This window comes from Mytilus edulis, chromosome 12 (genome assembly GCF_963676685.1).
Source record: "Mytilus edulis chromosome 12, xbMytEdul2.2, whole genome shotgun sequence".
Lineage (NCBI taxonomy): Eukaryota > Metazoa > Mollusca > Bivalvia > Mytilida > Mytilidae > Mytilus > Mytilus edulis.
In genome coordinates, this window is record NC_092355.1 from 68934107 (window position 1) to 68958603 (window position 24497).

Here is a 24497-nt window from a genome sequence, read left to right on the forward strand (position 1 = left end):
TCACACGCAAGCTATCAAACCAAAAATTCCAAATGGTGAAGTTGAAATCATCCCTATCAATATTAACGCAATGTATTAGTTACATTCTAATAGGTCACCACTATGTAATTCTTAAAGATTGACATTCAGAGCATTTGTGTTTTACTCCATCAAGGAAACTGTCTAAGCATTGCACTATGCACACTCTATTTTTTAAACCATTAATCTAGGTACATTGCAATAACATAGCATCAAGTTCTCATTGAGATGTAGATAATAATATTGTATCTATACTCAGATACTATAAGCAATAGATCTTCTATATTTGGTGTATGAAATGATTGCGAGGTGTTTATGTTTAATTGACAGGTGTCATCTGACCTTGACCTAATTTTCCTGGTTCAGTGGTAAAAGTTAAGTTTTTTTGGGATTTTGCTTTTAATACTATTTGCAATAGTCAACTGTATTTGGTGTGTGGAAACATGTCAGTCTGGCAGGGTTTATAAAACCTTGGAGTTGTTGTCACGGTTCATTACTCAGTGTTACGTTTTTTGATAATTGGTGTTTTTCTTAAACTATAAGCAATCTATAGTTAATGCATAGATTGATTGTAAGGTGTAGTGGTGTACATGTATGTCTGACCTTGACCTCATTTTCATGACTCATTGGTTTATTTAAAAAAAAATTGGATAAGTTTGTCCCTTAGAAACTATAAACAATATTTTGTGTATGGAGTGATGGTTAGGTGTTCATGTATTTCCAGTTTGGTTTATCTGACCTTGGCCTCATTTTCTTGTATCATGTAAAGTTTATGTGATACTGAAGTAAAGCTTTATATTTAGGACTATCAACATAATATCATTGGTTAGTAAAGAAGGCTAGACATTTCAGTGTATGCTCTTGTTTTAAGGAAAATCATTGTCAACATACACACAATGATGACCACAGACCATGTGAATAATCCCCTCAGTATTGTTATGGCTATTTTTATGGAATATAAGTCTCTGCATACACAAACGAAGACCACAGACTATTTGACTAAACACAAATTGATTTTTTTAAATATCAGTGTCAGCATACACACAATGATGACCACAGACCATGTGACTTGACACTATCAGAATGTTTAAAGAGACTATTTGACTAAACACAAATTGATATTTTCAATATCAATGTCAGCATACACATAATGATGACCGCAGACCATGTGAATAATCCCCTCAGTATTGTTATGGCTATTTTTATGGAATATAAGTCTCTGCATACACAAAATTAGCAGAAAGATAATACCTAATTAAACAGTACACACTAGGATTTGCTTATTTTCTTGGACCATACTCAAGTTTGAAACCAAAACACCTCATACATTTGAGACTTTCCCTACCTAAACTAAAATGGACACAAAAATCCTGCAAAAGATGGGAACCAGTAACACAAAATACAATAGAGAGATGTGGTATGGTTGTGAAAAACTTTTCCTAAATTTCAATGGACGAATATACAATATGGCCTACAATTAACCAAATCAAATACATTAAAACTATTTAATATTAAATTCTTTTTCTTATATAATGCAATGAGACTTAACTACAAATTTGACTGTAAATCCTTTATATTAACATATAGATAACAGATCCTTAGATTTAAAGACATCTCTACACTATTTCTTCCTATTTTTAACGCCAAAATGTAGAGTTATCTCCCATTCTGACACTTTTTTTTTAAAATGCCAAAATGAATAGAATAATCTCCCTTTCTGACACATTTTTTTAATGCCAAAATGAATAGAATTATCTCCCTTTCTGACACTTTTTTTAATGCCAAAATGAATAAAATTATCTCCCTTTCTGACACTTTTTTAAATGCCAAATATGAATAGAATTATCTCCCTTTTTGACACTTTTTTTTTCTGTATATATTTCTCAAACACTTGCAATTTATACCAATACTCAATTTAAATTCTACTAATGCAATGGAGATACTAGCCTCCATTTTTTACCAGAGGGAAAATAAAACTGTAAATTCAGAAACTTTTGCATGCAGCTTTTAATGCCATTGTTGAGAATGGACGACATTGTTAGATTATTCATTACGATTTTATGAAACGACGCATACAAAAAAGCTATCAATTTATTTTTTTCATTCTTTTGGCAATAACTAACCCCTCCCAATTTTCCCAATTCTATAAAAACATGGCAATAATTTCTGAATATACAGTAACTTTCATGCAAAATTGACTTTACAACTTGAACCCATACGGCTTAACGACATCTACATTCCTTTCAAACTACATTATTTAGTTTAGGAAAAAAGATCACTGTTTCTTACATTTTGCATGGTTTAGAATACTTTTGTACAACATTTCCACACTACACAGTAGTGCATTTAATACATAAAGCTGTGTAAATGACTAGAATTACACCTCTCATTCAAAACTCATAAGGAACTTCATATCTCTTTTTATTTCCAAATGTAGAGCAATACTGTAACTTGTCACATATACATGTATGCAAACAGAAAGCACTACTTTTTCCTAAAACAATTTATCATTTCAGTTTTTAATGCATTCTAGGTAGTTTCATTGTTCGTACCAAAATATGAAAAAGACGGCAAGTCTTTTGTTGAATTTCAGTTGTTTGGGACACTGTTAACCAAGCCATGCATTATGGAGTTTTAACCCAGAATGCATTTGATTCTGAAAGACAAGTGTTTTAACTTGGTTTTTATCTGCAATTATTTTTTTCATTCATGCATGCATTGTCAAAGTTGAATTGTTTATAAATCAGTAATCTACACCTTTATTTAACAATATACACACTAAATGAAGAACAAATGACAACAAATTCAGATCATAACTTTATTCTTTAACAAATTTATTTTTACAATGCATTTAAAAATACCGCTGAAAGTTCATTAACTATTGGTGTGTGTAAATGATCTTTTAACCACATGTTCCTAAATAAATGTTGAACATGGTTCTTTCTTACAGCTAACTTCCTAATGCATGTAGAGCAAGACTTTGATTAGCTTGCTTGCTTTGTTTGTATATTGTACAATTGTAATTGGGATAATGTCCAATCAAATTTAAATATAGTACATACAGGTTAAAATATGCCTATATATAATTGTTTGAAGATGTCAATATTTTATAATTACAAAGCTTGAATGGCCTTTATACAAATAGCAAGCAATCCTACCAAAGTTTTACTGTACAAGCATTAGGAAATTAGCTGTAATAATGATGAGAAACATGTTAATCTAACTGGATATTAACATTGCTAGATCATAATTCTTTAATGAGACTGCATGTTTTAATTCTTACAATGAGTGACAAATAGTGAAATCGAGTCTATTTGATATATGATATTATGATTTTCAACGGTATTTTCAAACAAAGTGTAAAAATAGTGTGATGCATAAATATTGCAATCAACAAATACATCTTTTCTTTTCATTACATTTTTATACAATTAAACACAAAATAGTTTGCTTTAAAATAACAAGTACTTGAAAGTAATTACATTAATCAATAATGATTTCTTTTCTAACAGGTTTTCCATATACAACTAGTACTGTATAATGGGAGGTAGGAAGGCACTTTAAAATATTGATGGATGTTTCTACAGATCAGCATTAAGAAATCAATCAGGAGGGGGGAAGGAGGGGTCCTGATCCCAAAATCCCAGGCTAAAAAACATGAAATCCAGAGGTACCAATTTAAAATAAATTTAAATACCCTGAAATTCAAAAAAGAATTCCTGAATCCCAAAAGGGTCAATCCCAAAATCATGTGCTTGAAAACACCCTATTCCAGACTCCCGATAAAGGTCCTATCCCCCCTCAATCTGGCATGGTGGGATAAAACTATATGTGCCTTCCTTATCTACTATATATTTCTATATGAAACAGTCATTAATATACAACAACATGTGAGCTATTTTATATTACCATAGATCTGACAAACAAGCACCTACTTCATCATAGTAACTCTCAACCTACATTTGAATTTGTCTGATAAACTTTTCAATCTACATTTTACAAATCAAATTAATGTGTTTCGTTAAAATTTTTAATTATCAATTTTAGATATCAAATTAATTCAATCTGTTAAAATTTTCTATCTACATTTTTATAAATTCGTAATGTATATCACTACAGTGAAAAAGGTGTTTTCAATGTGTGGGCATGAAATGATCAATATATACATGTAGTGGTTTTAAAATCAACATCTAAATTGATGAGCACTTAATGAATGAAATTGTACATTAATTATTCTGGTAATATATCACATATTCTCCCTTGTTTTCATACAGGCAAAATACTTAATTATGTACTTTCAGGGACACAGTTAATACTATCAAACTTATTAACATCTTTTGTGTACCATCAATATGGTAAAAATGACAGAGTGTAATTATAAACCAAAAGAACAAATAGGTAGGTCAAAAAACAAAAGGTTGAAATATTTTACTAAAAATATAACTGATAATTATTCATCATAACAAATTTTTAAATAAAACTAAAAATGAATTCTTAAAAAAATGAATTCTTAAAAAATGAAGTTAATAATATTTCTTGTGTAAAACACAATTTTTTTTCTGAGAAATATGACCAACAAAAAACTCCCAAAACATAAGTTCAAAGCATTTTTTATCAATTTTTAATATGGGCTGTTCCATTAAAACATGCATGGTATCAATTGATTATAAGTTTTATATCATGTTAAAAATCTCTGTATAAAACAGCTGACTTAAACATATGTATTTTATAAAACAACTTAAATGCTGGCTAAAATAAAACCAATTCAAAATAACAAAAGCGCATCTTAAAATTGCTAATGCGATAATTTTAAGCATATCATAAAACAGACATAAACAACATACAAACAAACAAACTTACAAACACATTAACATTTGTACCACCACCATCAACAATCTAAATGACAATTTCTGTAAGGGTGTTGTCAGATTTTTTTTTAAATAAACAAATGATAAAATGTTAAAACAATACAAATATGATAGCCTACTAGAGGTAATTTTTGGCTGATTAAACTGTTCACACAAAGATACGTTTCACCTGTGTAACACAATCATAAACTTTTAACAGTTGTTAATGAGACCTGAAATAGCCTTGTGTTACACAATTGTTTTATGTTCCCATTTCAAGATCTTGATACATGCAAATATAACTGCAAATTTGAGATTTAAAGTGTTCTGCTTACTTACAATGTTTTTAAAATTTTGAATGCAAATGTTTACTTTCTTGAAACATTTATTATTGCAGTTTTAATAATAATAAAAACAATGGCACAAATTTCTAAAAACAAGTTAGCTGACATTACACCCAAACAAAATCTTGTCACATGATCAAGGAGACAAGTCATGTGACAACACATCCTAACAGATATGTCACATGATACAGGTCACACATGCTTAGTTCTTCTTGCTGGCTTTAGAGCGAGATCTCACACCATTCTCAGATGCAGTTTGTTGATCTACTTCTGGGAGGTTTTGTATGTCTTCTTCAGCCACTGTAAATAAAAAAAAACATTGTTATTAATAAACCATTGCTTCAGTGGTATGGGGTAGACATAATTCAATGCATCAGTTGAAATACACACAATTTTGAGAAAGTTTTGTATAATTTATCCCAATTAATAGTTAGGATTTCTTATCAGATTTAATTGTAAAATATGTTTAAGAAATAACTACGAATTTAATGGTCAATTTTGGTCATTTTTGTTATAAATGTCTCGTTTATAAAAAAAAATATCCCTGTTATATAATTTTTGTATCCTGACTTACTTTTAACCTTCTTCTTGATTGGAGATTTAATTTTACGTGAGACAGCACTTCTTTCTCGGAGACGTCGGAGATGAAAGTTGATGAAGTTCCACATCATCCAGGCCTGCAGTAAAGATACAGCTGCCAGGCAATTTATTCTGAAAAAAAAAACCCAAAAAATATTTTTTTACATCAAAAGCCAATAAACATGATTTATATGTTCCTAAAAATTGTGTTTTTATTGAATCCTCCCTAAAATTCTAGGTTCAAGAGATTAGTTTCTCTCAAAACAAGAATGTGTCCATAATACATGGATGCCCCTCTCGCACTATCATTTTCCATGTTTAGTGGACCGTGAAATTTGGGTCAAAATTTTAATTTGGCATATAAATTAGGAAGATCATATCATTGGGAACATGTGTACCTAGTTTCAAGTTGATTGGACTTCAACTTCATCAAAAACTACCTTGACTAAAAACTTTAACCTGAATCCAGATGAACAGACGCACAGACAAACGAACGGAAGTACAGACCAGAAAACTTAATGGCCCTCTACTATTGTAGGTGGGGCATAAAAAATATTGTATATGTCATTCAAGAACTTTTTATCTTCAGTGTGATTTCCAGAATCAATTAATTTTTACTATAAGTTCACCATTTGTTCATTCATCATTTGTATCAGTAGTTTCAGTAAATGTGTGGTTTGCACAATTGAAATTGTAACAGTAGTTTCCTTGAATACTCTGCAAGTGGACTGAGGTGTTTCTAATAACATACTTCCTTGATGAAAGAAATTAAACCTTCTTACTATTTTTTTCTTCATTAAAACTAAGTTTTATTAACATATTTACATTTGTTAATAGATACATCAATCTTATCCTGGCCTCATTAACATTAGTAAAGAACATCTGGTTAATTATGTTAGTACACAAATTTTCATTTATCCAGATATAATTCATGTTTTCACCTGAATGATTTTCTTTGTTTATTATTTATTCTTACCTTACAAGTTGAGTATTAAAGTTTCCAGCTGGGAAATCAATGGTTAACTGGTTACTTTGCTGTAAACCATACCTAAAATATACAATTTATTTATCATTACAATTAAAATCAAGAGTTTGTGGACCTACATTTCAATTGACCATATTCATCCTAAAAAATGTAGCTTTGAAAAAAGTAAAATCACAAAAATACTGAACTTAGAGGAAAATCAATTCGGAAAGTCCACAATCACATGGTCAAATCAAATAACAAAACGCATCAAAAACGAATGGACAAGAACTGTCATATTCCTGACTTGGTACAGGCATTTTCAAATGTAGAAAATGAAAGCAACTGTTTTTTTCTCATTCTATTGTATCTTATAAACGTGAATACTGTTTGGAGTTGGAGGTCTGCAGGACACTAAAAAGTTGAATAGGTTTTTTTGTCAACAATGACAATATGGTGGCACTGACAACGGCTCCCCCTCTTTTCAGTTAGTACTGAGAGTAGTCGTACTTTTAATAAATTAATCAATGTTTTTGTTTTATTTGTATTGTGCACCTTTCTTTTCTATATTTGCTAGTTTTACATTCAAATGTTTGATTTAACACACATGGTAGCCAAGAAGGGCACATTCAAAATCTGCTATGATGTATTATTAAAAAGAAAAGGTATTTTATATAATTGTAGATAATAATGTGTTTTGTAGAAATTTTATAGTCTCTCATAACTCTTTTTAGAGTGGCTCATGTTGTTTTAAATATTACTGTAATTTTATAAATGTATAAATGTATGTCAATTTTGAGGTGAGACTCTAATAAAGTATTTGTCTTGTCTTCAAAATCAGATAACCACCTCATGCACCTTAAGAGACACATTTATAGCAAAATTATCTCCCTTGAGTTTACTTACCAGAATGTCAGTACTGACAGAGTTATTGTTCCTAATCTCACCAACACAAAGAGACCATTAAATACCATAAACCTGTAATATAAGAATGTATTACATACAACGTGTGATTTCTTACAAAATAAGTTGAGTTACTCAATATAGATCATTAAGAACTCAAAACATGAGAAAGTATATAATATGTTTAAATTTTTTTTTATTAATTAACAAACTATATTGTCTTATGAAGTGATGGAGACATTTTTGGCTTTTAACACAGGCTTGGAGAACCACAAGACTGTAAAATAAGTATGTCTTGTTTCTTTTCCCAGCATGCAGAGTATTTAGATAGTTTGTCTATAGTCATAATTTGTGATCTTTCTGCTTAAAACATTGGTCTCTTGAGATACAAACACTACACGGTTTTTCATTATCGATTTCTCAATGTTTCTGTTTAAAAAAAAAAACACATCTCAAATACAGATGCCATCACAACTTATAAACAAATTGATTCTAAAATATTTTGAATTTTGTGAAACTTTTCAACTTTTATATTGTTGAAGAATATTTAATGCAATGAACAATAAAGTAAGTGTGACACACAATCATAAACTCACCCAGTGTTAGCTAAATCTGTCTTCTCTGAGAAGTACATTAATCTGGCTAGATGGAAGACAAATTCTACTGAATAGTGAAGTACCATCATCCCTAAGGCTACTCTTGTAAAACTGAAATTATACAATCACAATATTTATATAATGTCAACATGAAAACTCAATAAAATTGAGAATGGAAATGAAGAATATGTCAAAGACAACACGAGCTAAGAGCAGACAATACATTCTTTCAGTGCTTGTTCTGCAATTTTAATGCTTTTTCATCAAAGAAAGATCTTATTGTTACACTACAGCAGTGTTCTCCCCAGAAATTTTTGATAGCATCACATTTGGCGTAAAAAATAAATTGTATTTTTTTCAATGTAATTTGTCGCGTCGTGGTAATGCTCTATTTCCTTCATGTTATATACGTTATTGTTTATTACAAAATGTATTATATTGTTTGTATGCTATAGGCCCTTTTTTGGTGAATAAAATATTCTATTCCACCCTATTCTTTGTATATATATTGTTGAATTCATAACTGAGAATACAAACTAAAACCATGATAACAGTATTTTCAGTTTATGTTTTCTATACTAGTACTCATTTATAGTTCCAGAAAAAAAAAATTCCTCTTGGGCCAAATAAAAATATATGTGTATAGATACAATTGCACTAAATGTGTAGGAAAAAACACTGGTTTTTATAATAAAAAAAAAAAGGAAAAAGAAAGTATATAGCAATAAAATTTAAATTAAAAAACTTTCTCTATCATGTCTATCAAATATATTGGTTCATGGTCCCAGTTGTTTTCTTTTATCAAAATGATATATATTTTTAACAAAGTTATCTAATTAATAGTCTGTTAATGCTTAGTTTTCTCTTTAGGTATTGTTTTCTGTCTACTGTGCCATTTGTGGATATGTAGTTATCTTAAAATGCGGATTTTTGTCATATCTGGTCCGATTCCGATCAGTAGTTTACACTAAAATATTAAATGGCCGCCGAAAGCAATGAAAAATACGAAAATAAAACAATGTTTGACAAGAGATTGGGAATGAATATGGCGTTTTTAATGCATTAAATGGATGAAACATAAACTTAAGCCAATAACGATCACTTTCTAAAGAAAGTACAAAACTTATATAATTCAAAATCAAAATTTTCACTCTCGATTTACAACTAGTAATAGGAAGACTAATATTTTGAGTAAGTCATAAAAAGATAACACTCAATCTCTTTTAAAAAGAGAAAAAATGTTTGTTTCTTTGAATTTTCATTTTGCAAACATATATTTTGATTTATTTTATGATTTTCTGACTATAGTTTCCATTTGCGATTGCATACCACGTGGTATTAATCATGTCACAAGTGACAGCTTGGGGTATTAGTATCCAACCAGTTATCACCCAAAGGGCAATTAACACCTATTTAATAACTTTAAATTGCCTCTATTGTCCGACTTGAAGGGATTACAATTAACGGTAATATATTTTTTATGATCATAAGCGGTAATTAGATGAAAGTTCACAATTTAGGACATGGCTTTGCCATACAGAAACGAGAAAAATAACATCCTGAAAATAATTATAGCGTCGCGGAAATTATTATAGCGTCACGGGAAGAAAATATACGCTAAAACGGCCTGGGGAGAACACTGACTACAGCCCATGAAGATTTTGATAGTTTTACTTGTCCAATGTGGGCAGCTCAAATTAAAACTCAGATGTTGTAGACAATTTTGAAACACAAAAGCAGAAACTAAACTTTCAATGTTATTGTATGTTAAATTTTTATAAAATAGCATGTCCAACCCCTGTGTTTGGAAGCTTTGCCAATCCCCCTCCCCCTTTTATCTTTTTTGCATGAGTGAAATCAACCAACAGCTATCATATTCTCAAATCACCAGAAAGACTAAAATTGAATAAAATAAATATATTTGGATGTGGATATGAACTTGTTCAATTTTAACATTTAAAAATTTTAATGAAATGAGATGATGGATCAACAAATACTAAACAATGAACAAGTTTTTTTAAAGTATTATTCTTTAAAGATTCTTACTTTAATACATAAGCTCCACCAATAAATAACAAATACAACACAGCATATTGTATCCTAGATGACATTTCTTCCTAAAAAATAAAGCAAAACTATATGTGTAATTAAAAATATAACATTACTAATAAGTGAATAAAAGCAATCTAAGATTATAACTATCAGCTAATTACTATGCATCTAATTCTCAATGTAACATCCGCAAAATTTATATAAAATCTCAACTCAAAAACTAACTGAAATTCAAATTCTAGTAAAGTTAGTAATCTATACCAAGAGATCAAGAGAGATCTATAAAACATGCTCACATCAAAGTGATCTAACTGGATGAAAAATCTATCATTATTGCTAATATGTAAATGTCAAATCAACATTGCCAAATATGTATAAAAGAAGATGTGGTATAATTGCCAATGAGACAACTGTCCACAAGAGACCAGAATGACACAGACATTTAAAACAACTATAGGTCACCGTAAAACCTTCAACAATGAGCAAAGTGGCCTTTTTACTCTTAACAGCTATATAAGCAAGTTTGTAAGTAGGAAGATCCATACAATTTGTCACTTCAGAAATGAAACCATCTAATAAATAAACTTTTTGAAATTGACAAATATCAGACTTTTGTGGATGAAATCTACATTGTCACTACTCACATGTTATTTTCTCTGCAAAATGTGGATAACTATTAAGTTTTGTAAATTTCAAACAAAAACAAATTGTGGAACTACAGTAAATAAGAAATGGTGCATTATTTGTGTTGTTGAGTTTAAATTTCAGTAACCTGTGGTTTATACATGAGTGTGCATAAAGAGTGTCAAAATCTGAATTATGTATTTTACCTTTTTAGTTTTCTGGAAGTAGAGTTCAGGGAAGCTATGTAACCAGTAGGCTAATTGAATGATGAAGTAAAACTTGTTCACAAATCTGAAAGAATATAAGAGCAGTATAAAAACAAGAGTGTACATTCAGAACATCTTGTCTGCTTTACTTCACATTAATATGTTGAATGTCTGAAATATGACGGTTTTACTACAAGTATCACATAAAATTTTAAAATATCAATATGTTCGTAAAACTTTTAAAAAAAATTCCACCATTTAATATTACTTGTAATTTTTCTTTATACAATTGAATGGAAATATGCTATAAAATAACATGGAACTTGTACACAGAAAAGAAATTCTCTACTTGGTTTAGATAATTTCATAATATACTATCTTTAATAGCTTTCTTTGACTTTAAAACACATACCCTAAGTTTGCATGTGGATAACCTTCCCATAAGGAATTGATGTTCAGAAAATTCTCCTGAAATAAACATAATAAATTCATATTTAGGTGTCAACTAAACGGAAAGGTTAAGTAAAAACAAACATGTACTGTAAATTCAGAAATTATTATTGCCAGGTTTCTATTGATGCTTAAAATGTGAATAGGTTAATTAGTATGACAATCAAAATAACTTTAAACTTGCATTCTGATATCTTATTTTATATATTTGTATGCAGTTTTTTCTGTAAAAGTCATCTGATTTTGGACCCGTTTTTCAACAAACAGAAGACGCCATGTTTACACTTTCATTTGACTTTAAACAAAGAAAGATAACTTGTGTTTGCAATGTTTTTTAGCAGGAAAAAGTATTCTGATTCCCAGTAAACTGGGACACATTGTCAGCTGTGTGAATTTTGGCGAAAGGTTTAATAACATCAATGCAAAACATGTAAGAGAACTTAGATGTGAAATAGGTTAATGACAGAACTTCAAATACAATTTTTCAGGAATCAATAAATTGGTACATACAAAAATTTAATTATTGGGAATCTGTTCATGTGCAATTAGCAGAATCCTTTACATGGTATAAATTTAAAAATACACTAAAATCTTCCACTTACTCGGACAATCAGATCTGCTCCCCAGGCTGCTGATACAAAGTAGAAAAATAATAATTGTCCAGACTCATTAAACTTGCTGTGCTTTATCTTGGACAGATGCATCTTCTTGTTAAGTTTCTGAAACAATACAAATATACATGTATATTGCATACATCCCACTTTTTTAACCAAGATTTAGAATACCATTTGTTAACTATATATGTACTTTACATTGTATTGAAATCAAGATTACATGTTCATTGTTGTTCTGCGGTGTGCATGTTGTGTCAACTTTTATATTATTTAATTATGCTTTTCTCTGTGATAAATGTTCTTTGTGCTTTATATGTCATGTCATGTTTTTATTTTAGCGATATTTTTAACTTTTGTCATAAAGCAAGAAGTTTGCCTAGCTGTTCAACTGGGTTCACCACAACATTTTTTCTTAAAATGTCCTGTACCAAGTCTATGTATGTTGGCATGTTTTTGTTGCACTTCAGTGTTCATGTTGTTACTTTGTTTTCCTTCTATAGTTTATGTGTTTTCCTGAGTTTAAGATTGTAATCCAGATTCGTTTTCTCTAAATCAATTTATGACTTTTGAACACCCTTATACAACTGTTGTCTTTTTTTAAGACAAAATATATTGAACAAACATCTATCTACTTACATCTAGAACATACTCTTGGACCACAGCATGGATAACAATGCAGATCAAGGTGTAGAAAAACACACAGGAGATGTCCTTAGCTCCATTAGTATACATTATGGGCAGGTCCTCTGCTTCAGACACTATAAAAATAAGACATCAATATTTAAAAACAAAACTCAGGTTTAATTTCATGATCTTATTACTTTTTCCAACTGCTAACATTCATTTGGACTTAAGAATGAAATGCTTTTTTTCAAATTTTATTGGGGTGTATTTGAAGTGATGACAGAGGCATTTTTATTTAAGGAATGAATGTAATATTTTTTCTGTCTATGAAGAAATAACATAAAAAATGAGGTGCTTAGCACATTAATTCAAAATGTGCACCCCATTTTTAATGTTATTTCGAAAAGACAGAAAAAAAATTCCACTCATTTATTATAATTTAATTCTAAATTCCATTTTAAACAGGAGTAAACCATGAAAACATGTTGATGACGTCACGGTCACATAAGAAAATTTGGTTTTTGAGTGGATAAACAAAACAACGTCAGTCAATCAGAAGACGCATAACATAAAAAATTATTTGAAAATGTGAACCTGATTGCTCAATGCTGAAGTATAAAGAAAAAGAAGACCGAGGGTAACAGTATTTCACTTTTGACTAAAAAGAATGCAGAGTGAAAAAAAGAAGAGCAAACTATTTAACAATGAAATAAATACCCTTGGTTTTAACCTATTTAAACTAGAACAGAAATAAGAATGTGTGTTCAAAGGGAAATTCTTCAATTGACCTGCCCCTTAATAATGAAATTATTTCAAGTAACTGTCAAATTTGGAATGTTGAACCTTGAATAAGAATGTCCTTATAAAATCACCTAGTTGAGGAATAGAGTGATCCCTTTTGTCGTTAATGCTCATGGCATAGTAAATCAAATAAATTTTAATTAATATTTAAATCAAAGTGTCGGGTACCCCTTAAACGATGTTTATATTAACATGTAAAGTTGTTTTACACTCACCATTAACTGTTGAGGATACATTGTGTTGTAAAGCAACAAACAGTGAAGCTACTGGAGAAGTGGCCTGTAATAAAATATATAAATTCATTATACACAATAAAAGCTGTCTATTTTTGTCTAACTTCTGCATAAATATATATACACAAATTTCTTATTGAACAAGTGTATTTTTTTTTACTTTGGCCAGTTGTAAACACTAAAACAGTACATTTTTGTACTTTTGAAAAGGATTGATTTTTTACAATCAGCATGATCAGATATTGATTTATTTCAAACTATGTTCAAGGTCCATATGTATTTATTGTTGTGGTCTACTTTAAGCCTTTTTATACCTCAAAAAAAATTTTGAATGAAATTCTGCATTTTCTGAATTGGCCAAACAGCTGCTATGTTTTCACATAGCAAAAAATATTTTTAGTTTTGAAATAATGTAATAAAAAAGGTGGGTTCTCTATCTATAATTATGAAATAAATGTAAGTATTCTCTAGACATGCTAATTAAATAAACCACTCCAACAAGTCTTTTATATACAAAAAGCAGTAAATGTTTCTTCAGTTTGACACCCTGTTGACCGTTGACAAAAGCCTGAAAAGGCATTGTTTCATATTGGCAATCATGTTTTTATAATTAAACATCTTAAATCTGACTAGCATTTAATAACAAAAAAAAAAAAAAAATGCTATTGTTTATTTTGCAGTGTAAATTTATCTGAGTATGATCCATAGACTATAGTATACATGTAGCTATCGAATTTTTGAAAGTGTCAGATGTTATTTTCGTTTGACACTGACAGATGCTTCGAAAATTTCATCAGTTTTACGACGAAATAGTCGGCTTTCTCTTAATTTTAAATTGAAAAGAAACATGCTGTTATATTTCATATTTATATAATACAAATAAGTTAAATTAAGCCAGTATTGGCAGTAAAGAAAGTACCCGGCACCTGACCGGTACCATATGGCCATCTCACCTGAAACATGAGACCAACCACAAACACCATGGCGATGCAGGAGACAATGTCTGCATGGTTTTGTATCACAAATTCATGGCTTAGAATCGGAGGATTCTTTGTTGTTCTTGGACGTCTCATTCCCATGATTATCCTTGTTTGAAAATCGTCGATGTGGCGTACGACCGCAAATTGCGTGTAAAAGGAAGTAGTAGTCTCTTCCCAAGATGCACCAGTCTGCGTTGATTTCTTTGAAAGCTCTTATTTGATTGGATAATTATTTTTTTAGATTAAGGTCAAATTTTAGATTGTCTGTGCTGTAATCCTTGCCTGAGGCTGCCTATGAAAGATTTAAAAAAACATGTTTTCTGTTAAAAGTAGAGTCATATGGTTTTCAAATCAAAGTGGGGCTTGAAGTTTGTTGCACTGAACCATAGACATTGCATATCAAGTCACTTTGTGAAAGGAAAAGACTCAGAGAGAGAAAATTCAAAGCCAAAGTAAAAAAATAAAACATGAAATTGAAAGTATAAAAGTAGAGTAAAGTAAAGATTTATAGAAAAAGTTGACTCTTTAAAACATTTAGGCCTAAACCTGCAATCAAACTTAAACAATATAAACATATTTACGACATGACACTAAGACTACTAATATGAGGTAGGCATTACCTGTGAATGGGACGGTCTGTATGATTTTTTTTTTAATCAAACATGTTTAAAAGAGAAACGGAAATACTGTAACGTTTCCGATTTTGGTACTGTTGTTAGGGATTTGAGTTATGACGTTATTTAAGTTATGACGTCATATTCAATGTAAACAAAGAAACACTGTCATCAATTACTGTAAGGATTTTTTTATATAACAAACAATTTTTAAAAATGAATTAGTATTGAGCTCCTTTCTTAGACTGATAAATATACATTTTATTCAAAGTCTCCTGCAAACATGACTGGAAACAGAAGTAGATTTCTGTGCAGAACTGGTGGAACTTTTAAACCAGAGTAAAAACAAAAAGTAACTATAGTTGATAAGTTCCTCTGGACTTTTTTCGGCTATTTAGTTCTTTCCACCCGGAACTTTCCAACGTCTAAACAAAAGAGCATTTACACCTGTACATCCCGACAACAAAAAGACACTAGGAACATATCTGAGAGTACTTACAGTTATCTGACAGCAAGTTCAAAGCCATTAACAACTAATAAAAAAATCATGCATCTAAGAAATATTTATTTTATCCACTTATAGTTAAAGACTGTAATCATCTGCCACAACATATAGAATCAGTACAGAGGTGATAATCAAGAGTATTATCTTGGAATCTGCTCTCATCCCAATTGTCTGTATACCTAACTTTTCTTGTTATCAAATGTACATGTATCTAGATAGTTTTATCTAAATGTGATAAAAGGAATATAATTTAAACTGAAGGAAATTTTTAGCTCCATATGGGAAGACATGTTAGATGGTCCCTTTTGAATTTCCATATTATGGCAGATCTCAACATGCTGAACACTTATTCACATAACAATACCTTTAAACAACTTACAATAAAAAAAAAACAATCACTCTTAGCAGTGGCGGATCCAGAACTTTTCCTAAGGGGGCCCGCTCCAGTCATGCTTCAATGATTCCCTATATAATCAACCAAATTTTTCCCACGAAAGGAGGGGCCGGGGCCCCCCAGCCCCCCCCTGGATCCGCCTATGCCTAGCAACTTTTCTTTCTACATAAAATTACATGTATTAGGTTTTCATTGACATTTACATTTATTTTACTTAATTGCACATTTCACATAGCAAATTTTGATTGGATCATCAACATCTTCTACTTTGGAGTTTAAAAATCTCCTTCAATAAAAATTCTCTTCTTTTAATCACCCCAAATTTTAAAATTATTGTTTAAAAACAACGGTACAACCAAGGATTTGTATACTATTTCTTACTATACAAATCCTTGGTACAACCAAATTCAAATTAGAACACAAAAAAAAAAAAAAAAAAGACAATGCAAAAATGGTCTGGACAGTCAATACAATAATGCAACTCCAAACTAAGCATTCCTAAGGATTGAGAAACATCAACCCAACAAAAAAAACTGGAATTGTCAGATACTTGTGTGTTATTTGCTGTCAAGTATAATCACGATTATAGAGAACATCATAGGGCTTTTTTTATATCACACCTGCCTCAACTTGAGGCATCAATATGTACATGTAATCTTAAGAGGTTTGGTCAAAAACATCTGTTAACAAAATACAGACTCAGCAATCACTGTTTAAGGTGGTACCTAACACTACAGGGAGATAACTCTGTAGAGTCAGCTGAACGTTTTAATTACTTTGTGTTGTAAAGGGAATATTAAGCTTCTCAATGATCAAAATTGGTGTTTGTTGTTGTAAACGTAGAATTCCGAGCGTTCATAAATTTATAACTTAACACCATCTTTGTAGAAAATAACAGTCACGATTTATTCACACTATATGTATATACAGACGTTACATAAAATACAAAATACACGGCATACACTCTGACAGTACAAACATTCAGCCATCTTGTCTATCCGGCAACACATCTCTCTCTCCCACGTCACTATCATACAACGTCAATAATACGGGAAACAACATTAACACTGTTTTGTGACATTACGGACATGAAGACAAAGTCACATTCACAACATTTGTCAAACTGCTAATTATAACCAGTGTAATTTTTCTGACAAAACGGTTGGTTAAAATTTTTTGAAATTTTTATATTTTTGTTAAAGGGTTAAAGTAAATACTTTGTCAAAATTTTATTAAAATTAAACGAGACAAATTAATTTTAGTGAAAGTGTTGGGTACCACCTTAAGAATAGAAACTGGCAGACATGAACGATTTATCTATGTATGTGGTAAATATGAAATATTACCTCAGCATGAGAGGATGTTTATATTGTAATTCAAATTCTATTGAAAATGAAATGCACTTTCTTCTGGAATGCTCTCTTTACAATAACCTCAGTAGAGATATGACTGAGAATGTAAAAACTGACCCCAGTTTATTTAATTTAAACAGAAATGAATCTTGTCAGACAAAACATTATTCAGACAGACAGGATTTTTTATATTTTTCCGTTGATAACATAATAGAAAGGTTTAAATTTCTTTTTCAGTCAGACAAACCATTAGTCTCCTTAGCTTAGAACGTACTGTAAAACAATAGATTTTCTGGGATACTAAATAGAAAACATTCAACAAAACAAGATTTTCACAGAACAAGAAAATTTAAACTTACCATTGTAAAAGGTTGACTGGCAATGTTTCAATAACTTTAGTTCTTTCAGTTTAAAGAACTGCCTTTTAAGTTGTCAACTTTACTTGTAACTTCTGAAACTAGTTTCCTTTTTTTATCAACAAAATTTTGGAGTTAACTCCCTTTAATTGTTGATTTCTGCTATTTCAAAGTGTGTTTCAATTTTCAAAAAAATCATATATTGAAATACCAGGACAGGAACACACAAATGTTGGTTTTTTTTGTGCTATATTATGCATAATGCTAACTTGAGGAAGGTTTTTGTTTTTGTTTAACAAAAAAGGTGCCAATGTTAAGTGCAAGAAAAGTCTAGAGAGAATTATTTTCCACCAAATTTTCAACGGCTTATATCTCAAAAACAGGCACATGGACCCTCCATTTTTTCTGCTGTTTAAGTTTCTTTATTTATATACTTTCAATTTATAACAGTCTTTTAAAAAGCTTGTTATTTTTAAACAGAGGAGCAAACTTCCTTAAGTGGTCTTAGTAGTTCTAGCCAGTCAACACTGATGTTGTGACTTTGAACCCTGCTGGTGTGGGTGCACTTAACTCCAATCATAGTTGACTAGGATTGTCAGTTTTTTCTATTGAAGGTCAGTGGTTTTCTCCAGGCACTACAGCTTCCTCCACCAATAAAAACTGGCCGCCACTAAATAGCCCAAAAGTTCACTCAAAAGTGACATTAAAACACCAACAACCAAATAATCAAATCCCCCCCCCCCCCCCCAACCAATATACTTTTAAAACTATTCAGAGAAAGTATTGTGGTTGTGCCTGACAGTGTTCTCCCCAAGACCTAAAAGCACTATGGTACCCTGGACGTGGTGCTAATATATTTTCTACCATTGCATGTGCTATCTTGGATGATTTTATAATAAAATGTAAAAGGGCCATGGTGCTATTGTTTTTACAAAACCAGTGCTATGTTAATTTCCATGATGCTATTTAAAATTCAAGGTAGACTAAGTACACAGTGTGGGCATTGGAAGTCTCTTCTTAACTCCCACATGCATCATTATAATAATTAATTAACCTGGAAATCATTAGGCTTTTTACTTTTTCATTTGTTCAAAAAGAGACTAATTTCAGTAATATTTTGCTTGAGATGAAAAAAATCCTGTTGATGACCCAAATACTTCCTGTGGGAATGTCTTTTTGGGCAAGGTCCTGGCCTCATGGTCATAAAACTTTAAAGCATGATTTTTGTACTCAGACTCAAAAATCAACCATTCAAATTGCTGGATTTCATGTTTCGAGCATGACTTAGCAAAGTGTCAATTATGCCTTCAAGGCCAGATCTATTTGCATGATATGATTTCTACATACTGTGGATTCATTTATTTTCGTGGGTACCAATTTTCGTGGATTGCAGAAAACTTGCCTTTTTTTGTGGTGATGTAATTTTGTGGTTTTGCCAAACTCTGCATACAACCTGATAGAAAATTTGTAATTCGTTGAACATTTAAATTCATTGTTCTCCTGTACCCATGAAACCATGAAAAATTGGTATCCAATGAATAATAATGAATCCATAGTATACATATGTTATTTTACATTTTAGTAGAAAACAAATAATTTTGTTCAATTTCACAATTTTACTCATTCAACTTTTATGGCAGTACAAATCATGAACACAATATATCTCAATAGTTGATTCTGAAATTGAGAGACTGTGAGTTTGAAAATTGAAATAAGTAATTGCAGGTCAATTTAGTCCTTTCATCTCTGCTGAATAAAAAAAACCCATAGCTCTCTCTGTTTTTTTTGTTCGCCTAAATTTCATATTTTGGAAGAATTATCAGGCTATGAATACCTGGTCTTACACAAAGCAATAAATTTGCATATTTCTGCAATATTAATCAGGTGTTTGTTCTTAATAATTCACCTCCTTTTCCCTAAATAAGAAACAGTTCTCGCTTCCTGAAGTCAGAGTATATAGGGCCCACAGTGCTGAACAGTCCAATTATTTATTTATAAATGACATTTTTATTGAAAAATCTAGAATAGCTAGTTATCAGAAATACTATTCGGTAGTTATGTATAAACTGTTAACACTTGTAGTAATTTAAAAGGAATTTTAAATCCTCTACATTTACATGATTAACTCTTATCGTTTGTATATACTCTGTTCAGTCAGGCATAACATAATCAATACATCATTTTGTTTTCAGTCTGCAATAATTATCATCTGTAGTATTTTATCCAATAAGATCCTCAGATATCAATATTTCAAACTGAGTAGTTACCATGGTCACAAACTTCTGCTAACCAGTTGTCTATTCTAAAAATAGACCTGAGAATTTTATCATAGAGTCATCACACTATTTACACACATTGTGTGTTAGACAGCTAAAGATTGACGACTAGTTTGTTTAATAGGTAAATGTCTGAAAACAGGTTTTTAAACTATTAATTATGTTTTATTGATGTGTGGTATGATTTATTGTATGTGACTGCCTAATAGTCACAATTATGTAATTAACTTTAATTGTAAAATAATCAATTTGATGGACCATGCATGGAAGCATGGGCATGCTTGTTTAGTCCTCCATGTTTTTATTTTCTATTTAAAATATGCATTGTAAAAAGGTTTGACTAATTATTGTTTTGTTTAATTGATTAACATGCATTTTTACATTAGATATCATTGAGAATTCTGAAACACATGTTACAAAAATTTCAGTTTAATTAAAAAGAAAAAGAAACTTAGAAAGTAGTATTTTTATAAAGAGAACATGTTTGAAATGTTGTGGAGGCATTTATATAAGTACATGATGTGTGAATCGAACAATGCTGATGTGCAGTTTGACAGATAAAAATCAGAGACATACAATTAAATCATGTAAATCTGATAGTTTTAAAAATCTAGTCCGGTAATGCTGGATACCAGTTGACACATGTAAAGTCTGCAAGATTTTCTAGTCGTGAATCTATGTCTCTGATAAAAAAAATGAACAATAACATAGTGAATTATATATACTTGCATTAAACCTTGTAACTACTAAATAAAGTACACCAAATTAATCTGAAGAATATTTATGATATTTTAATTTTCTAACCTGGTGGGAATGCCCTTTGCTCTTTAGTTGTCAAACGACTTACTCCCTCCTGTTCATTAATTTTATATGACACAAATCTTTTGGTCCTTTTCTATGTCCAGTTTCCATTTTCTCATATAAAGTGTATGTGAATATAAATGTAAAACTGGGCTTTGATTCATGTCAGAGCCATACTGGGGATACCTTAATGACCGATAGCAGTAAAAATTCTGACTTTTTTTTAGTGACACTAACAGAATTTTTGGTGCATGACAACAAAATATACATTTTTATTATGATGATAAAAAAAAAAAATCAACTTCTTTTGATGAATCTATACTACTAAACATGCTTAAGGAAGAGACAGATTTCATTGAGCCACGTTACTCCTCTGAAACCATACAAAGTCAGATGAATTTGTGAAATATATATGCTGTAGAAATGCAGTTTTTTGTACTTCCTAAATTTGTCTTTGAAACAATCTTTTAGAAAAAAACCATACTGTAACTTTCATGCACGCTCAATCTACATACAACCCATGAATTTAAAAAACTTTGGTTTCAGCACTTGCCCAATTGTATAGCGATTTTCTAGTAACATTTAATTATTTCCAACAAATTCAGTAATCTTACTAATCACAATAAGGATATTTTGACAAATAACGATAGAATATTAACCAGCTTGACTCCAACTTCGCTTTGCTTTAGCCTGTCCTGCTTCAGGTTCAAATTTTTGGTCAAGGTAGTTTTAGATGAAGTTGAGGTCCAACCAATTTGAAACTTGGTACACATGTTTCCCATGATATGATCTTTCTAATTTATATGCCAAATTAGAGTTGACCCCACTTTCACGATCCACTAAACATACTAAATGATAGTGCGAGTAAGGGCATCCATGTACTGAGCAGTAAGGACACATTCTTGCTAGGAAATGTTTCTACCAAGTTGAACTTTTCATTCACTGTGCTTAAGGTGGTAGCAAAACACCTTGACTAAAATTTATTTGGCTTGTAATTTTTTTTTTAATAATTTTGACAAAATATTTACTATGCTCCTTTTATAAATTTTTTTAAATTTCACAAAACTAAAAACACACTCTTTCACAGAAAAATAATGTAAGCAGTATGACAAACATTAATTTGATCATTCTAAAGCTTAATATTTCCGTAACAATACAATGTGATTAAACAATTAGCTGATTTTACAGTTATCTCCCTGTACTATTAGGTATCACCTTATATATATACTTTAACATTTAAATCTATTACATCACAAAATAAATAAGAAATGCAAATAATTTACTAATATATCTGACCTTGAACTTATTTTTTTGTTTTGTAGGTCAAGCTTTAGTTTTCATAGTTTAAAGTTTTTCACATACATCAAGAATTTTGTGTCACTATAAAAATCCCTGCATACACTAAAACTTAAAAGCAATCAGTCAACTATATTTGGTGTATTGAATAATTGAAAGGGCAATATGTCTTGTTCATCTTACATTTATTCCTTTTGCATGGATCATTGATAATTTTAGGTTCATATCATTCTTGTAGATATAACCCTTATTTAAAACACTTTCAACTTAAACTAGTATAAAAAAAAAAGAAGATGTGGTATGATTGCCAATGAGACAACTGTCCACAAGAGACCAAAATGACACAAACAATAACAATTATAGGTCCCGTATGGCCTTCAACAATGAGCAAATCCCATACCGCATAGTCAGCTATAAAAGGCCCCGATAAGACAATGTAAAACAACTCAAACAGGAAAACTAACGGCTTTATGTATACAAAAAAATAAATGATAGACAAATATGTAACACATAAACAAATGACAACCACTGAATTACAGGCTCCTGACTTGGGACAGGCACATACATAATTTATGATTTACATAATGTGAATTTAAACATGGAAGCAATTTGGATACTCATCTTTACAGAATTATGAGTTGTTTGCTGAACATTGCCAGTAAATCTGCATGTGCGTATCAAATTGCCAACTACAGCACTGTTAGCATCATGAATTGTAAATTGAGAAGTTTATGCTTGCATTTATTATTGTGAATCCATGATCTCTGGAAAAAAACTGAAAAAATTATTTGAATTAAAATCACTGCTAAAATTACTATCAAAGCAAGTTTTAATCATTGAAAACCTGATACTGGTGCCATTTGTTGCATTAATAATTTTAATTATTTTATTGAGCTAGCTTTGTTCAGATTAAGCTTGTAATCTATTGATCTATACTGTATACTTCTATTATGAGTTTGCACTAAAAAAAACTTTCAAATTCATGCATTTAATTTTACCTGTACCAAATTTCCTATGTCATAATGCTTGTGTTAAATACAGTAAAACAAATGGTTAAATGATGTCATTTACAGTGTATTGCATGATTGTAAATTCAGGCCAGAAAAGTTGTTCGATTGATTTCCAGTAGAATTTTCCTCTGAATGAATTCTGTCTGTAGTGTTTAGCGTGTAAACAATGATGTGTTTGTATTTGGTACCCCCATTTATGACTTCCCTCATACAAACCCTATTGATTTTTCATTTGTTGGATATTATAATTCATGGTTCACTTGTAACAACAAAACCAACGAAAAAATTGATATCCAACGAATAATGATAAATCCACAGTACACAGTGGCCAGAGTGCTTATTACCATTAAACTAGATCAAGTTTGAATATGGGTGGCACTTAGACCTTTTACATGAAGTCCTTAGTTATGTTTCTTCAAAACGTTGTAAGAAAGCGGGGCATCATCTTTGTCCCATGGGTACATTTTCTACTTATTCATTCTGACTGATGAATATTTTGTAGACCAAAAGCATGTCTGTTGTATAAAATTATAAGTCTGCAGCTGCAGGTATCTGTGTTATTTTTTAATAACCAGGGTTTTTATATAGTAAATAGAAATGTCAAAATATTAAAAAAAGAAGAGATTAGTGATCCATCAAAAATTCAGTTATAATTTACACTAGAGGATCTGAAATTTTTAACTTTCCTGAGCACACTGTTTTATGTAGCTAAGGCCATACGATCACCTATAGTTGTTAATCATGTTAATGTTTGTGTCATTTTGGTCTTTTGTGGATAGTTGTCTCATTGGCAATCATACTGCATCTTTTTTTTTATAAAGTCCTATAATGTAAGATTCGGGAGGTTCATAACATTTTCATTCAATGTTTTTTATCAGCTATTTTTTTTTACTATCAATGTTGAACCGCAGACAACATTGATAGTAAAAAAAATAGCCAATAAAAAACTTTGAATGTCATGAATGTAAAGAACCTCTGGACTCTGGAGTCTTATATATTATAGGACTATAGCGGGAAGCTTAATTATTCCTTGGTTTTAAGGACCAGTCCTATCTTCA

General features: G+C 30.5%; 2 protein-coding genes across 8 annotated transcripts in view; one reads left to right on the top strand and one right to left on the bottom strand.

Moving 5' to 3' along the window:
• Positions 1 to 1509: 1509 nt before the first annotated feature.
• Positions 1510 to 15127, bottom strand: LOC139499000 (translocating chain-associated membrane protein 1-like). The gene is made up of 12 exons (XM_071287650.1): positions 14809 to 15127; positions 13838 to 13901; positions 12834 to 12955; positions 12186 to 12302; positions 11546 to 11601; positions 11134 to 11218; positions 10298 to 10368; positions 8252 to 8362; positions 7659 to 7730; positions 6765 to 6836; positions 5784 to 5920; positions 1510 to 5509 (listed from the first exon to the last, which is right to left on the bottom strand). The coding sequence occupies exons 1-12, from the start codon at positions 14932 to 14934 to the stop codon at positions 5412 to 5414; spliced, it is 1131 nt and encodes a 376-aa protein (XP_071143751.1). The 5' UTR covers positions 14935 to 15127; the 3' UTR covers positions 1510 to 5411.
• Positions 15075 to 24497, top strand: part of LOC139498999 (MYND-type zinc finger-containing chromatin reader ZMYND8-like) — a 61016-nt gene continuing 51593 nt past the window's right edge. For 4 of the 7 annotated variants that reach the window (XM_071287642.1, XM_071287639.1, XM_071287645.1 and 1 more), the window contains exon 1: positions 20332 to 20456. The gene's annotated coding sequence lies outside the window, so the exon portion shown is untranslated. Of the gene's footprint in view, positions 15328 to 20235; positions 20457 to 24497 lie in introns of those variants that run through there. The other 3 variants (XM_071287641.1, XM_071287647.1, XM_071287646.1) reach the window with 2 other exon arrangements.